The sequence below is a fragment of the Sabethes cyaneus genome, chromosome 1 (genome assembly GCF_943734655.1).
Source record: "Sabethes cyaneus chromosome 1, idSabCyanKW18_F2, whole genome shotgun sequence".
Classification (NCBI taxonomy): domain Eukaryota; kingdom Metazoa; phylum Arthropoda; class Insecta; order Diptera; family Culicidae; genus Sabethes; species Sabethes cyaneus.
The window spans coordinates 34,839,448-34,857,123 of NC_071353.1; the positions used below are offsets into that span (position 1 = coordinate 34,839,448).

General features: G+C 40.7%; 1 protein-coding gene across 1 annotated transcript in view; it reads left to right on the forward strand.

Moving 5' to 3' along the window:
• The first annotated feature begins 1,461 nt into the window (after nucleotides 1-1,461).
• Nucleotides 1,462-17,676, forward strand: part of LOC128745550 (calcium-activated chloride channel regulator 2-like) — a 93,555-nt gene continuing 77,340 nt past the window's right edge. Inside the window, exon 1 of the mRNA XM_053842625.1 lies at nucleotides 1,462-1,689. Within this exon, the coding sequence (XP_053698600.1) occupies nucleotides 1,462-1,689 (228 nt within the window). The remainder of the gene's footprint in view (nucleotides 1,690-17,676) is intronic.

The window sequence follows — 17,676 nt, forward strand, 5'->3', positions numbered from 1 at the left end:
AAAAAAAAGAATAGGGTGTAGTAAAACGAGTGCATCGAAACGCAGCAAAACAGATTTAATCAGTCTTTAAAACAACGCAACATCAGTTGTTATCTTTCCTATAGGAATCGCTACAACACTTCTCTTTGTTGCACACCAATTAAATACATAATTTCGTTCCGGATGACCCCTGCAACATAAACGGTCACCAGCAGTAGCAGTAGCAAGTTATAATGAATATCAACAACGGGGAAATGCTACGAACATACGACAGTTTGGAAAACCAAAACAAACCTCCCTCCCATAGCAACCGGTCCCGCGGTCGGCGCGGCGGAACACATAGGCCGGTAGCGTTCATTTCGGCGAAGCAATCGGTTCATCGGACGATGAAGCACCCGAACATTGGCGTGAACATGAGCCGAATGCTCGCTTCATGTTTCTCTTCCCTTTCGCGCGTATCGGAATGAACCGAGCCAAGCTGATCTGCATCATGACATGATGGTATGCTGGCAGGCATGCTGTATAGTATGTAGGCTAAAAAGGAAGATGATGCCGTGCCGCAATGCTTATGCTGCTGCCGGTCGTCATCGGTTAGTCCGCAGTTGACGTTCGTTGCGTTTGGACGCAGTTGCCAGTTACGGGTCACTGTCTTCTCACGGGAGGCAAGGTGGTTAGCCAGGAAGCATAACACTTCAGAAAATAGTTGTACACAGTGTTTGTAGTTCGTAGTGGAATGGTTGAAGTCTGTGTATAGCGGTGCACTGGTCCCGTGGTACATTTCACGTGCTGCCGTCGTTGTATCTCAAAGTGACGTTTCAAGAGAAGCAAGACAACGGCTAGAATAATACGTGTGCGAACGGGCGGACTTTGAAGTGTATCAACGGTGTGGAATTGCTGAGTACGACGAAGCGAATTGAAAAGTACCTTACCGGTGGATTTTAATCGTAGTTTAGTGGTTTGCTTGTAGCGCAAAAGCAAGCACAATCCCGCAACCAGAAGAGGAGTGGATTTTAGACTAACATTGAATTTAAAGAACGAGAGAGAAAAAATCCATCGAAATCGATGCTTACGCTGCTGGTTATTTAGTTTCCGTTTAGAGTACAATTGCTTTTGTGATAAAAAAAAACCAAATAACTCCGGCGGTATTTCGTTCGTTGTCATGTGCATGTTTACACAACGGAAGCGGTGAACAGAGGATTCGCGGAAAAATATGACCGAATAGAGTGTGTTGTGGTTCGGAATTGGAAATTTTTAGTTTTTCTTTCGAAGTGGAATCGAACGGCTGATTCAACAGCAAAGATAACATACCAGTTTATGATAGGGAAGAATGAAAATTTGCGCCGTACAGGTTTTAGTGTTAGTCGTTCGAAGGCAATGAACCATAGTGAGCATAAACCGGGCAGAAAATATAGTGCACGCGGCGGCGGCGGCAGATTAGCAGAACACAAACTTCAAACAACATCAAAGACGCACCACCGAGTGATGCTTCCAATAACGCAAACGCAAGTGCAGCTCCGGGCACGACTCGGCAGACGGTTGGCGGCCGTACTGCTCTGGATGGCCGTGGCAGCACTGCCAATCGAACCTGCGGTTTCCGCATCCGCCACCAGTTCGGTTTACGTGGAAAAATCCGCGTACAAAAATATCGTCATCGAGATAAGGGATAACGTACCGGTGGAAAGCTGCCAAACGATTCTGCACAACGTCGAGGTACGTACCGATACATATATATTGGGTGGCATTTGGATGCCGGGAAAATGTGCATGCTGGCTGGTTGGGTTCTATGCATGGCATCTAGGGGACGGTTAGGGGGATGCAGGGGATGAGCGGAGACGGGGGAGGAGAATACACGGACGTGAAGATTGCCGTTGGTAAATGAGAGAAGTATTGAACCCAACTCAGATGCCGCGTCGTGATCGACTCTTGCTTCCGATGCTAATTGAGCGGAGGCAACGAAAGTGAAAAAAAAATGAAAATAAAAACTGCATGCTGCAGCTTTTGCACTTGTCCAGGTGGATCGGTTAACTGCTCGATGTTATTTGTTTGCGACAGATACGGTGCAAACGCTTCGAAAATTGAAACATGATTTTTTTGGTATTCCGTGGATCATGGCGGGTGTAGAGAATAAATAGTTGAAAAATTTTCATCTAACTAGTTTGATCGGTATTTGAGAATAAATTGCATGATTGCCTTGAAGTTTTTTTTTCTGGCATACAAAAAAAAAATGTTGTAAATATACGGATACAATTTGACAGTAGAATGCAAATTCTTCTGTATATATCGAATTATCGGGAGTAAAATTCTGCCAGAGATAGAATTGAAATATTTACATTCAGCAGTCCATTTTATCGTACCCAGTGGGTGGAGTAATGAATTCAGTCTTGCGAACATTCCCATCCATAGTCTTTCGGAGAATATTGTTTTTTATGAGTTTTGCGAGATCATTTGGTAGGTCTGCGGCTCGCAAAAATTTCAATTTCGATCCAAATGTAAATGAATGCAGATTTTGTTAAAAAAAATAAGCAACTTTGGAAAACTAGACCGACTAGCTTTTATCGTGATGCACCCACTTTGGAGATTTGGGTTGGTTGCTGCAGTTTTTATCCATACATTTTCTACTATCAATTTTGGAATTATTCGAATCGCTTGATTTCAGGTCATTTTGAAACAATTTTTATTTGTACTTAGTGTAACATTAACGTAACAGTATTGGTAAAATGTCAAAAATGAGGGAAAGACGATGTTTTAAGATCTGTTACATACGTGTTTTGATTAAATTCCGTTTCCAGTTTTTTGTCACTTTCGTGCCATTTCTCAGTGGCTTACGATAAGTGTAAGGTATAGGTATAGGTATAGGTATGGGTTCTTATAACAGTGATGCAAAGTTACTCTGAAGTTGTTTTTTCCTATAGTTATCTAACTATTGATTTTTTCAAAAATTAAAAAATTGAGTCGATTTTTGTAGGGGGCCCAATTTTCTCGGCTAAGTAACTGGACCTTTCCTTTTTATTTGAATTTCGCATGCTGACGTCTCGAATAAACGGTTTTATTCGTTTGATATCCATCCATAGTTTGTTTAAGGTCGAAACAGAATGCTGCGTCAACGCATCCGTCAGCGTCAACCCATGGGAAAACTGTCAGAATAACGCTGACGGACGCGTTGACGCAGCATTCTGTTTAGCCCTTTAGTCGTGTTTTGCGAACGCGATTTACATAAGTTCGAGAAAAACGACTCAAAAGCGTATTGTCCAGCAGTGTTCCCCCTCAGACTACATGGAATGGCACTTTTTATACTCTTCCGGCCTTCCCCTGAAAATTTTCACTTAATTATTTTAACTCATATTCTAAGTTTTTGTAAACAAACTATTGATAGACGTCATAGAAGTAAGGTAAACGAACTCTAAAGGCCCCCATACTCGTACGCATATGTTGGGTTGAAAATGAACAAAATGTTTGCGGGTCATTTCGTGGCACTAACACACATGCGAGCGTGGACGAACATGAATTCACCAACATTTTCGGCCAACATGTACGTATGTGTATGGGGGCCTTAACAACAGAAGTAAGGTTAAGTTCATCCGTGCGACACTCTATTCTTGTATTATTTACTTCCCAAGTAACAATGTAAGTTTTATTGTATTCTTATGGCGGTTTTCATGACGAATTTTGGTTTTAAATGCCATCATAAGAGTGTAATAAAACCCAAATTGTTACTTGGGTTATTATTCTGAAAGATATGTTTTTCGCTTGCTACTTGCAGGCTTCGTAAATTACTACATATTTGTAACAACCATTGAAAAATATTGCAAGTCGAAGACGAAACACGGTCTTCTTCTACCAGCAGAGAGTCGGGGTGGCTCTTGTCGTATCAAAAATTGCTCTCCACTGTACTCAATCCTGGGCTTCTTGTCGCCAATTCGATGAGCGTCTAAGCACACGTAAGTCGACTGCAACTTGGTCGAACCATCTAGCACGTTAGGTCCCTCTATTTCTGCTACCGGTGAGGGTTTTTGAAGAGAACGGATTTCACTACACATCGTCGTCCGGCATCTTGGCGACATGGCGGGCCCTCAGTAGTTTCCCAACTTTTGCCAGATGTACGAAAGCTCTCCAAGCAGTGCCTGCAATTCGTGGCTCATACGCCTACGCCACTCTCCGCTATCCGTTTGTACTCCCCCAAAAATAGTCCGCAACACCTTTCGTTTAAATACGGCAAGTGCATGTATGTCTTGCCCGCCCAGTTAGCTCCGGGATACGATGCTGGTCTAACAAGCCAGTCCTCGTATGTTCGAATCTCGACTGGGCGGTCGAGGCGGTGAATGTGTCGTTGAATCTCCTTATTCGTATTATTGACGGCGATCACGAGAGGTCCCAAATATATGAACTCAGCAACCACTTCCAGTTTATCGCCGTCAATAGTCACTGTCCGTGGGAGGCGAACGTTGTTTTCTCTGGATCCTCTTGCTACCATATACAGTAACGACCCGATTTTGTCACCCCCATGATGAATTTAGGGGTGACAAAAACGGGACAGGGACAAAATCGGTTTTTTTTCAATTTTTATTTTTTTGCAGATATCTTAGAACGTACAACATATATTTCATTCTGATCACTTTTAGGACATTTCGCACTTCCTTCTACCTCTCTGTGGACATTTGTCACCTGTTCACATCACAGGTCCCACTGGTACGAAAACACGCGTTTTTTAATTGCGCCGACATGGTTGATTATACTGGTTAATTATGTTCAGAGAAATTTGAACGATTCTTTGATTAGCCCCCCTAAAAGTAAGATGGAAAATTTATTTTTCAAGCAGTAAGAGATAGAGCAAAACAATGTTCCAACAAATTTTTGAGAAGATTATTATAAAGAACTTTGCCAAAAAAGTGACCTTCTAGCTATTATAGTTGTGGAGATAAGAAACAACTTTTGTGGAAACTCCACGATAATCAACTTGTTGAACACAGTTCTTTTCACAGTGTTTTAACACACTTGACATGTTTGAAAATGATTTTGAAACTAAGCTTTTGAAAAATCGAAAGCGTGACAAAATCGAGTAAAAAACGTGACAAAATCGGGTTACCACTGTATTTAGTTTTCGACGCATTGATTTGTAATCTAATGCACCCAACGCCCGTTTTTAGTCTGGCGTAAATTGGCTCCACCACTCTAAGGTTTCTAGTGATGCTGTCGAGGTCGTCTGCAAAGGCTAGAAGTAGGCTACTTTTGCTCTCGTTTCGATACCCACTCGTCGGGACACACCTACGATAGCGATTTTGCCTAACATACAGGACAGTTCATTCCCTTGCCGCAACCCTCTGCGCGATTCTAAGGGACTCAACATCACTCGTTCCAGAGTAGCTTTGATCAGCCGCGTCCGTTTGTCCAGAAATCCGTTCTCATGCATTATATACCATAGCTATTCACGCTCGATTGTATCATATACTGCCCTAGAAGAAGAGAAAAAAATTGAATCGTAGTACCACGGGTTCCCATAAACCCGGCCTGTCCCTACGAATTCTCTTGCTATTGGGGATAGACAAGGTAACGAAATCTGAGAGAGTACTTTGAAGGCGGTGTTGACCAGCGTAATGCCGCGGTAATTACAGCAACCCAACCGATCGTAATATATTCCGCCCTGGAACGGGTAATATAGTGTTCGACTGTAACTCAATTAAAAAAGTGAATTAGCTGAGTTACAATTACAGTTTCTGTACGTATTTCAATTCTGCTCAATTCCACCAAATCCGCATTCCACCGCACCAGGGTTGGAAGATCAGTGATTTTGATAAAATCTGTGAATTATCGCCACACGCGCAAATCACGATCCGTACAGATCATGACAAATAGTGAATCTTTAGCGTTGATCACAAGATTTTGTTCTCTAAACAGTCTCAGCAGTCGATCATAGTGTTACATTTTACCTAGCTACGAGAAAAAAGGTCAGACATGTTGTTTGTATTGCGATTCATACGATGCACACAACCAATCGTCTGTATCTGTTAGATTTCTCAACGCAATCATGCAATGAACATGATCTCACATGAGGTTTGTCATAATCTGTACGGATCGCGACAAAGTGTTTGTCGTGTTTACAAGTAGTGATGTCAATGAATCTAAATCTGATCGCTCCTATGACCTTGATCGCTAGGAGCGATTTTTTTCCATCCCTGCACCGCAAACTGCACCGAGGGCCAAATCAACCGTAAAAACAGAACTTTTTGTTGCCACTGTTTTCAAGGGATCAAAAGCAAGTTTTCTGGTCTAAAAAATCGTGAGTAATCGATTGGTGATGGTCTCAACGCGCAAAAATGACGAAAGGTTTGCTTGTTTTGCATTATTAGCCCCTATTTCTTAATTGTTTTGGAAGAATCATTTACAAACACTTTCTAATTCGACATTCTACGGTAAGAAATAAAGAACAACTTTAGGGAGAATGTATAAGAAATATTTAATTCCAATACAATATCATCTATGGGTCTGGTTTGTACCATTTTACTCAAGAATTTTGTACTACAGTCTCAATGCCATTTACATACTTTTACTATAGACTAATCTCAAGTTTTTAGTCTTGACCTTGGAATGAGGTCATACATATATTAATATTTTTTTTGAAACGATGGTTCTACAATTGATGAAGGGACGGTAGGGGAAAGAAATGAAAATGTTTGGTGAAGGAGGGGAAGAGCGGAAAGGAAGGGGGGGGGGGGGGGGTATTGGTAGCTATGCTTGACAAGTAGTCATTTTGACTCCTACCTTTTGTCCAATGCTGGAAGGTGCATGAGTCGAACCAAACTGTAATCTGAGATTATAACCGGATACTTTTACTAGAGATTTATAAGATTTTTCAAGTAGCCCCTTTTCTCCTGAGTTTTCAATACAGCTTGTAGGGTAAAACAAGGCAGGGTAAAGTTCCTTATAGGTTTAGTTGATCGAATGACGAGCTGTTTCACGTAAAAAACAGACAGGCCTTCTCGAAAATCTGCGGTGAAAGTATCGAATTGGCATTTTGGCGGCAGTATAAAATTCTTAAGTGAAAGTGTAACTTGTATTGGAATTGAATTTTTCATATCCCTTTTTCCTGACATTCTTCTACTTTTCTTATTAAATTAGAGAGTGATTGTCAAAGATTCTTCCAAAACAATTAAAAAAAGAGATTAATGGCACACTTTTCCTTTTTTTCTTGAATTTTTGCAGAAGCAATGTCAGTTTTTATCCCTTGAAAACAGCGACAATAAAAAGTTCCGTTTTTTCGAGCGTTTTTCCCCACTATGCATCGGTTGACAGTAGCCTAAAGACGATTTTTTTCTGCTAATCGAAATTAGTATGCACTTTGCTATACTCATAGTAAGTTGGTTGCACAAACACCATTTAAAACACAAATCGGCTAAATGTTGAAGCCGCCAGCAGTTCTCCTTCGACCGTACGGCGCGAAAGATATTTAGATCGTCAGCATACATAATCCGACAACCAGGTGGCAGTGCTAAGCAGATATCATTAAAAAACAGCGAAAATAACAGCGTTCCCAAATTACTGCCTTGCGGCACTGACTTAATCTGGAACTCTAAAGATCTGCAGTTTCCTAGTTTTACCGATAGGAAGCGGTCGGAGAGGAATGATGTTAGCCAAGGTAGTATTTCCAATACTTTAGATCCCGCACAAAGTGAAGTGATACCTCGATATTTTGAAATTTCGGCTATAGACTCTTCAAAACCTTGGGTTACTTGTGACTTTTGTGGGGTTAGATTTAAGCCCGAGTCCTCACCGTGAAAGGCTTGAATACTAACCACTCACTACACCGAGTTGGACCGCTTTCTTGCCGAAGATTCAGGACTATAGTAGAAATAACACTCGCAAAGTTATTAGATTGTATCCGAGCGCCGAAACAACCTGCTCCATTGTACAACAGCTTTACCGAGCCGAGTGCTTTTGGTTAAATTTTAAACGTAATAAAACATTATAGTTAAGCACTGTTTGATACATATCAACGGACGTTTTTAGTTTCGAACCTAATGGAGCTCCTCGGCAAAGCAAGTTAGTAAAACAACTTGATACCATCAAGTTTAGACCAAAAAAAAAATCAGGAAATTTTCCCCATAACCGCTGGATTTACCCGTCCCGCGTCACAAGCCGGTTGGCTGCCTGCTGCTTGGCAGATAATCGAAACCACTTTTTTCGCAAAGCGATTTCTTCACTCTTCAGCTGTGCGGAAAAGTTCAACCCATAATTTTCCAACTTTAAACACTTTGGCACAAAACCACCGCCGACAGGAGCAATTGTGAAAGTTTCGAATACTGTCACATAATTTTGCTGCGCCATCCTCCGTCGTGTCTCCAAAAAAAAAAGCACTTAAGTTTGATCTCCACTGGGTTACATATTTTCCTTGCCAACAACGAACGGAAGCGGAATGCTGTTCTAAACCCTAAACGACGTAATAATCGAACAGATACTGTTCGAAACGGGGTTGAGTTTTTGTAGCGATCGGTTTGTGAACTTTTCTTTATTGAGCTCTAAGAAATTATAATGACTAACTGATTGTGAACCCGAAATAGGACGTGAAAAAAACCTAAACTGTGCTTTCTACGCAAAACTGCTGTCGTTTTTCTTTTGGATGTCATGGGGGCATGCTATGGATTTGAGTTTGAGTGACGCAAACCGCTAAAAACCATACCGAAGAAGTGTGCTTTTAAACTTTTCTTACTGTTAATTAACTAAATACCCTTTGTCAGTTGAAAAGCTACTATCGCGGACAAAAGCTTAGCCACTTGAGTGTCACACCCCCCTTTGCTAAGAGATGAATGTTTATAACATAATCTCCTTTAGTGATTGTACGCGCAAGTATAGCATTTCCCATTTTCCGGGGTGCATACTGGCAGACGTTTAGCTGCAGCTCACGAGGTCTTTCAGGTTCCCACCAGTCACCATGCGGACCTTGCATGCGAGTGGAGTGGATGCTTAAACTTCTGTTTGCACTCAATTATCCAAACCGCGCCCGGTGTCTTACCCCTGATGCGCGCGCGCACGTTTGTGTGTGTTTCTATACAAAGTACAATTAGAGAATTTGTTCAACTATTTGCACTTTACAATTTACGAGAGCCACTTCGCTGATGTTTCACCCATGGCAAACGGACTAGCGGTAAGCAAGTATAAGCGAGTGGTAACATTTTCCTCGTTTCTTCAAAATTTTCCCACCAATTACCGGCTGGAACAGTAGCCAAAGCATGGCTGCGCATATTAAGTTGAGCGTCGCCGAGCTGCCTTTTCCCGCTTCTCGATCCCGTCCGAGGAAATAAGGGTGCATGTACGTACATGCAGCACAGCATTTTTCATCTCTTTCCTTTTGCTTTTGGTATGGTTAACCCTGGCATTTGGAGTCTTTGACTTACTGCGGCCCGAGCTACCTTCGCGTGGTTGCATCAGGTCGGGGGTCGAACTGCAGAAGAGCAACCACAGTAAACAATAACAAACTCGCTGTGGTAGTGGCCTCGATGTTGCCGCAGGCACAGGCAGCAGCGGGAAGCCTTAAACCGTGGAGTGTTTCTCGTACACACCGAAGCACTTTTGACTGACATTGTTTGGCTAACTTCCAGTCAGATACAGACGCTTGTGTACAAACCAGCAGCGGAAGCGAACGAGAGGGGGAATGAATCGTATCACTTTTGGTTCTAGTACCGTTTAATTCTGATGGCACTCCTCGAACTTTTCTCCTGGTAACGCCAATGGGAATCATTTCAGCACTTTCTCTTTATAGTGTACCACAAAAAAAATGTTGCGTTTTCGTCCAAACATCCAAAAAACACACGGCCCGCGAGAGGCATGTTCGGGATTAAATGGGATAACTTTTGCTACTCATGGTGAGAAATTACCGACTTTTTTTTGCGACGGTTCCGAATCCGTTCTACTCTAAATCAGGCAAAGTCATTCTGCTCCTGCAAACGAATCCGTTTTTCCACAGCAGTTGGTACAAGCATCCTTCGGTCTCACTTTTTTCCCACTAAAATTTTCTGTCGTGACGCTCTGATGTTATCTTCCAATTCTGAGCTCGACAGGACACGATTGAAGGTAGGAATATTTCCTCCCTCCTCCCCCTTTCTCCACCACTTCCCCAAAATGGGGTTGTCGAGAAACGAAATCAGCTGCTTCAACAAGATCCTAGATAAGAATAAACGATTTTGACCTCATAACTCATCGATTTTGCCGTGTCGGACATCTACTTGAGCTCACTGTGGGTCCCGAAACTGTTCACCGATGCACCATGGTTTTGCCTAGCTTCCTATACGAACAGCTTAGGCACGTGGTGGATTCGGTGGCTTGCAAGCAATAAGAAAAGATGATAATAAAAGTAGTTGAGGAAATGATATTTTTATTATATTATGCAGATATAATCCTCCTCCGCTTGCGGGCCGTTGCCAAGTAGGTCTTTCGTTTCATGCGAGCAAGCCAAGGATGGAAGACGTAGCACAGTTTCGCTGCCGAGTCCTGTTTTGCGGCAAAAATACGCGAAATCAAGCAGAAGAAAAATTGCGGTTTTATCTTTTGGTCTTCCAAACACGCTAGATGCTACGTGACCGTCGCCACAGTCTAACTCAAACACAGCCTGCCACTACTGTAGTGGTACCCATCATTTCTCTGACGATAACAGGTGGACGGAACCGTACTGGTTCCGACTGCATAAATCCACTTCCACTGCATTCATTAGGATGCAAGCGTATTTCGTACATAAAGTGGTATGATGCATGGCAGCGGGACTCGCGCTTCTTCGCTCCAGCGCAGATGTGCCGGGCATTCGAAACGCTCGCTGCTGTCAGGATAGGATGTTGAATATACCGTCATTCAAGAAACTTTGGTCGCTGCAGGTGAAACGGGCCACTCGGGCATGGTTGTGTGTAAAATTTATTATTTCCCATGTGCACCGGGCACATTTCCTCCGCCCGGACCGGCCGGTTCCGTACCGTCGCGTCGTGAGGCTGGACCACACGGCAACAAGCCAGCCACCGGCAAGAATTGCATTACTACAGTCGCACTAGTTTACCGTTTTCGGGGAGTAAATATTTAACTGTTTTCGAAGGCTATATGCAAATAGGGAGCGTTTCTGGTTTTGAAGATGCTCGCGCCACTATTGTCGATACCGAACAAAAGGTGTGTTTTATTTTGCGCTGCAATTCGAGACAATCGCGTACATGCTTCGATGGGACCGTGGAAAGGGTATAACAGGTCACGGCGGAACCAGGCCAATTGCGTAAATGTACGTATATCTACCGATGGTAGATTGCTCTGTTGCGTAAAAAAACTGTATTGGATATAGACAAAAAGTCAAAACTAACTGGGCCATTCGAACGCTAATGACCTTGAAGTTCGAGGTAAAGTTGGTTCTAGGAACTAACATTAACGAATTAATTGAATTCAAAATATTTCCCTTAATTAATTCAACAGTTATTGCCATTAAAAAGCTAAAGCGTTCGTTTTCTACGGGACCTGATTAGATTCGTGCTGAAGTTTTGAGGCACTGCACAGCTGCGTTAGCCAATCCGCATATGCTCTGCATATTCAATAAGTCCTTTGAACAAGGAAAATTGCACGACGTTTGGGAGGAATCGTCTATGTTTCCAGTATATAAGTCTGGCTAACCCTCCGTTACTCGCGCTGTTGTATTTTGTACAACGCCTGTGAAACGTTAACTCTGTCTCAGTATACCTTGGGATACTGGCAGTAAAGAAAATTAGTGTTTTCAGCAAAGTTGATTCACAGCAAAGATCTTTCAATCGGTGGACAAAGCTTCATTAATGTTTCACCAAGTACCATTCGAGTGAATTCTGTTAGGTTTTAGCATGCCTATAAATCGAAGTTGGCGCGAGTAACGAAAGGTTAACCTGAAGAATTATAGAGGAATCACTAACCATTTCGCAGCTTCTAAACTGTTCGAAATGATTGTGAGTGGTATAAGGCTGTCCCACAGAGCTATATTTTAACGGCACAGCACAGTTTTATACCTGGCAGATTTCAGGCAATACTATTACATAAAACTGTTACGACTTGGTCCCTCCCAAAAGATGGTTAACTGCCTGAGCTCATACCTCAGTGGTAGGATGGTTCGTGTGAAACTTGGATGCAGTGTTTCATCGGTGTTTACCAATAAGTGTGGAGTTCCTCGAGGAAGCAACATGGGACCGTTGTTTTTCTTGATATTGTGCTGGGTGTTGGATGCAAGTTAGTGTACGCCGATAACCTGAAATTGTTTACTTCGATAGGATTGCAAGATTTGCTTGATTTATTTACAGACTGGTTCAAACGTAACTGGCTCATTGTTAGCATAGCCAATTGTGAATTATGAGTTTTCACCGGATTAAAAACCCGACCGTTGTTGGTTACACCGTCGATTATGTTGAGTTACGCAGAGTGGACCGAATCAGTGACCTTGGTGTCCTGCTTGACACCAAATTGACGTTTTGTTTACACCCTGAGTCAATTATCGCCAATGCATCTTGACAACTTGGATGCATCTTTAAAATTGGTCGAAGCTTTAAGGATCCTGACTGTCTTAAATAATTGTATTGCGCGGACAGCCATAGATTGCAAAAAGTCCAAGGGCGCGAGTCTACTTGGAAAGACGTTACCGATGGCTGTCCTTTTTGTCGCGGACCGCATTGATTTTGATGCAAAACATAATGGAGCATTCTGTGCGTTCACAACCTACAGCATTTATGTCAGGTGACGGTGAGCATAGGGCTCAAGATAATATTAACTTGCATTACTTCAACATTTAGTCTGGGCAACCAACAGAAAACAATTCGAAGCAAACCTAAACTACGCTACTAAAGAGTGGAAATTAAATAAACATTAAATTATAACATGGCGACGCAGCCAGTTCTTTCAATTCTGTAAGGATCCTGATATGAAAGCTACAGAGTCGTATTCAAAAAATATACGTATTATTGTGAGGGAGATGTATAGGTATGCTTAGAAAAAATTGTAAACGATTCATCCATATAAGTAACCATATACGATGAGATCCGATTTAAAGTGGCTTACTCCATACTACTGTACAACTCTACGCAGAAAATTGTATATTCGTCAGTTAATGATATGCAATTGAATATCAACTAATGAATACGATAATAGGCTATACGATTCGGAATTTGTTAAAAGATACTTTCAATAATATTTAATCATTGATATGCGACTTGGTATTTGCTGGGGATGGATATAAATACATGGTTACTCGTGGGAACTTAAACCCAAATATACATGTATAGTGATAGTTTTTTTTGCCCAATACAGTCAATCTTCATGAAACATTAAAACAAGTTTAATGACTAAATTTGAATTAATTCTCAAAGATAAAATGACCGTCAGTTAAAATATTTGTGACGATTTTAAAAATTATCGAACAGGTTTGGGCCGAAAGAGTTCAGACCCTTGAGAATTTTGGACATCGCCTATTTAAATCGACTCTGAGTTTCATTACTTTCTTCTACCCTTCCCTTCGTTAATTGTAAAAACTGCTGTTATGAAAAAACTCATAATTTACGCTGAAAAAACTAACCACCAACGACGGTGCCGGACCCCGGTCCTTACTTTTGTGGCCATAGCTAAGGAGCGAAATATAACACTATTATGATCATTTTTACCGCTTACTACTGGACAAGAAATTGAGAAATAAGCAAAAAAATTGATATTTCCATGAGGTAGAACATTTCTGACTTTTATTTGAAGTTTTTCACCGCCGTGGAAAATTTGAAAAAAAGAACTTTTTCAGGCAATAATTAAACAAGATGGGCAGTTGCATTTAGCTTTGAGGTACGATGCTGGTCTAACAAGCTAGTCGTCATATGTTCGAATCTCGGCTGGACGGTGTTGCTAGACTTCGTAGGATCGTGCAGCTTCGTAATTACCTTGTACCCTAAAAACTGACTGCGAAGTCTGTCGATAAAGAAGACGTCCATAACCCAAGGGTTTGCTTCTAAGAAAGATCATTGAGAAACTTGGCTTATATTCTTATCGGAACTAACCCTCTAACGGGCAACATCGTAAAAACGATGCAATCGAGCAAATGATTACTTTATCATGAAAGTACACTCAAAAGAAGCTCGAGTGTTGATTTTTATGGGAAAATATTTATCTGGAGGACCGCTAGGTATGAAATAGTCCTATTTCTCTTTTTAGTTTCTCATGCCTAACGCTTCGCCCAAATATTTATTCAGTTCAAATATACCACAAAATTAAAATAAAGCAGGTAAATTACTCATAGAAAAAATTTGACGTCGAACATGTTGTTCTAGATGTCCTTTTTCTTCAAACGTAAAAAAGGGAATATTCGCACCATAATTTTTTTCGGAATTCTTGTTTTTGAATGATGATAACTTTTGAACGCATGGTCAGAATGTTGTGATATTAGTATCAACATGTCAGGAAATCTGTTCTTAACATGTTTCTCATATTGTCAAATCAAGACAAACTTCGTATGTGGCTCTGGAGCTCCAAAAGCGAAGGCCGTCTACAGACGGTCTTACCCGTTAGAGGGTTAAACACTTTTGTTATACAATGCTTGATTCAAAAGTTATAAATTTTCGAAATACCTAGCTAAAACGCTGTAATTATTGCGATCTAAATACATCATTTCATTAGTTTTCATTGGGAGTTTACCATGAAGTCACACCATCCCCCTTTAGAGAAAAGAATGTAGCAAAGTGAAATTAGTTCTAAACATCCAGAAATATTCTTTATATAGCCATCTCTTATAAAAATTTCTTTCTTTCTTTCCATATGCATCAATTGATAGCTGTACCCGAGAATTATTTCACACTCCTCCCCTTAAAGTTGGAAATTCTCATCCATCTCATTTTCTTGTATTTTGTCTAATTCGTCAATCAGGCTTGAGAGCTGGTAATCAAAATAATTACATTAATTCTGAAAAAAACGTTGTATTATAGGAAGTTTTTAGAAATGAAGCTAAACCTATACAGTATACAACAATTTTTTTTTTGTAAAACTAAAGACAAAATGACTCGCTAATCCAAGAAAAATATCTGAAAAATTTCTTATACGTCTTTTAGCGGTAGGTGAAAGTTTCACAATATTTTTATTTTCCACTCCAAATCGAATAAACTAACCACCAACAACAGTGCCAGACCGGTCTTTAATTTTGTGGTCATAACACAGGAGCAAAAACTAACACAATCGTGAAATTTTTATCACTGACTAAAAGACTAGAAATAGGTGAATAAACAAAGAAATTGAAATTTTTCATGAGGTAGGACATAGTTTCCTGACTTTTCCTGAATTTGAATACCCTTCTAGCACAATTGTTATAAACTAGTCGTGGTAACCGATTAATGACTAATTTCAGTCATAAACAGGTTGCAACAACTAGAAACGACAAAAGTGTGCTACTTATGTGTGTGTGTGTGTGTGTGTGTGTGTGTGTGTGTGTGTGTGTGTGTGTGTGTGTGTGTGTGTGTGTGTGTGTGTGTGTGTGTGTGTGTGTGTGTGTGTGTGTGTGTGTGTGTGTGTGTGTGTGTGTGTGTGTGTGTGTGTGTGTGTGTGTGTGTGTGTGTGTGTGTGTGTGTGTGTGTGTGTGTGTGTGTGTGTGTGTGTGTGTGTGTGTGTGTGTGTGTGTGTGTGTGTGTGTGTGTGTGTGTGTGTGTGTGTGTGTGTGTGTGTGTGTGTGTGTGTGTGTGTGTGTGTGTGTGTGTGTGTGTGTGTGTGTGTGTGTGTGTGTGTGTGTGTGTGTGTGTGTGTGTGTGTGTGTGTGTGTGTGTGTGTGTGAGTGTGTGTGTGTGTGAGTGTGTGTGTGTGTGTGTGTGTGTGTGTGTGTGTGTGTGTGTGTGTGTGTGTGAGTGTGTGTGTGTGTGTATCCTATCTATCTCCCACTGTCCGGCAGTGATATTATGTTATAGTTTCGGGTTATAGATGGTGTTAGCTCTACTGACTATCCAAAGACCCATGATGAATGACTGAGTACTTGCAGCGTATTCCGGAATCATTTTCTAGTCAGCAAGCCCCGCCAGAAGGTAATACTATAGAATCATATGGATTTTACTATTACATTCGGACTTTCAACTCGTTTAGTATGTTATTACCAAAAGAGTCGACCCGTACATGGTAGCATGTGAAAAAATCGCCTTGAAACGATCTTACCAAATTACTGATTGAATCAATATAACATTTTCTTACTTATCGCGGCATTTGAGTTTCCATCAGTGCATCTAATAGCCAATAAATAATTATTTCTCCTTCTTTCCATGTGCATTATTTAAACTTAGTACGGTCAAACTTTTACTGTATAGGTTCTTGTTGAAGTAAAACGAAACAAATAATTGAACTAAAATAACATATTAAGCTTACCCGATAACAAGGCCGTGCGGCTCAACCGTCTGCCTAAAATCTCAGTTTTAAGATCAGGCAGCTGTGAACCACGCAGCGTCGCACCTCCTAGCTTAGCTGCTCATTATAGTATTACCGGGTATGGCCACGTGGAGGCGCTAGGAAGGAGCTTGGGCTGGCGAAAGCTATGTTGGACGCTTTCTCGTTTGCCAACCCCATTTTATACCTAGAAACGACAAAAGTGTGCTACTTGGGTAGAAAACTTTTTCAAATATTATTTAACCAAGATCAACCGCCCGGTTAGCTTCGAGGTACGAAGCTGGTCTAACAAGTCAGTCGTCTTATGTTCGAATTTCGGTTGGGCGCTGCTGCTAGAGTCAGTAGGATCGTTGCACTAGACACATAGTTGTCCAAACAAATATCAAACTAATCCCAAAAGATATCTAATTTCTAATTACGGTGTTTGAATTTTTGTCGACATTTACCAGATGAAGCTTTTTTTTTTGGTCGGAAGATTAGCGGAAGTGTTCATCACTGTCAATACAAACTTCTTCTCTTAGTTCGGCATTACACTGCTCATGAACTTTATCTCCTGACTAGAATTTGCAGACCAGATTTCTTTACCGAAGGTTTTCTGTCTGCCGAACGGGTATATTATTTTTTTTCTGTTTGTTTTCGTTGGAGTTCAACTAAGCTACACCATCCCCCTTTGGAAAAAATAATGTAGCAGAGTGAAATTAGTTCTAAACATCCAGAAATGTCGTTGTATAGCCATCTCTTTCTTTCCATGTGCATCAGTTGTTAGCTATACCCGAGAATTATTTTACACTCCGCCGCTTAAAGTTGGGAATTTTCATCCATCTCGTTTTCTTTTATTTTGTTTTGTTCGTCAATCAGTCATAAGAGATCAAAATAATTACATTAATTCTGAAAGAAAAACGTAGTATCAAAGGTAGTTTTTAAGAATGAAGGCATAAAATAGCACCAATAAAATGTAGATTGACGTAGACAAATTATTACATGATTTTGCAACTTACCAATAGGTTTCTAACATTCTTTTAAATGATTCTAAATTCATTAATTACCTTAAACCTTGCCTCTTTTTCATCATTGTTACGCTCTCGCATATTTATTCTCTTTAAATTTACATGTCTTACACATTTGAACGCCTATAGCTGTTTAGTGTTCCGTAGGCACTTTCATCCTTTATGCTCTTTTCTTTATGAAGATTTAAAACAAAATTACTCCTAGTGTTAAGCCATCATTACAGATTTTGATAAAGTAGCAATCAACAGTTTTAACAATTCAAATTCGTTTTATCATGTTTGTTGTATTAATCTATACTCCGTAGAAAATGAATTGTGCCAAGTGAAT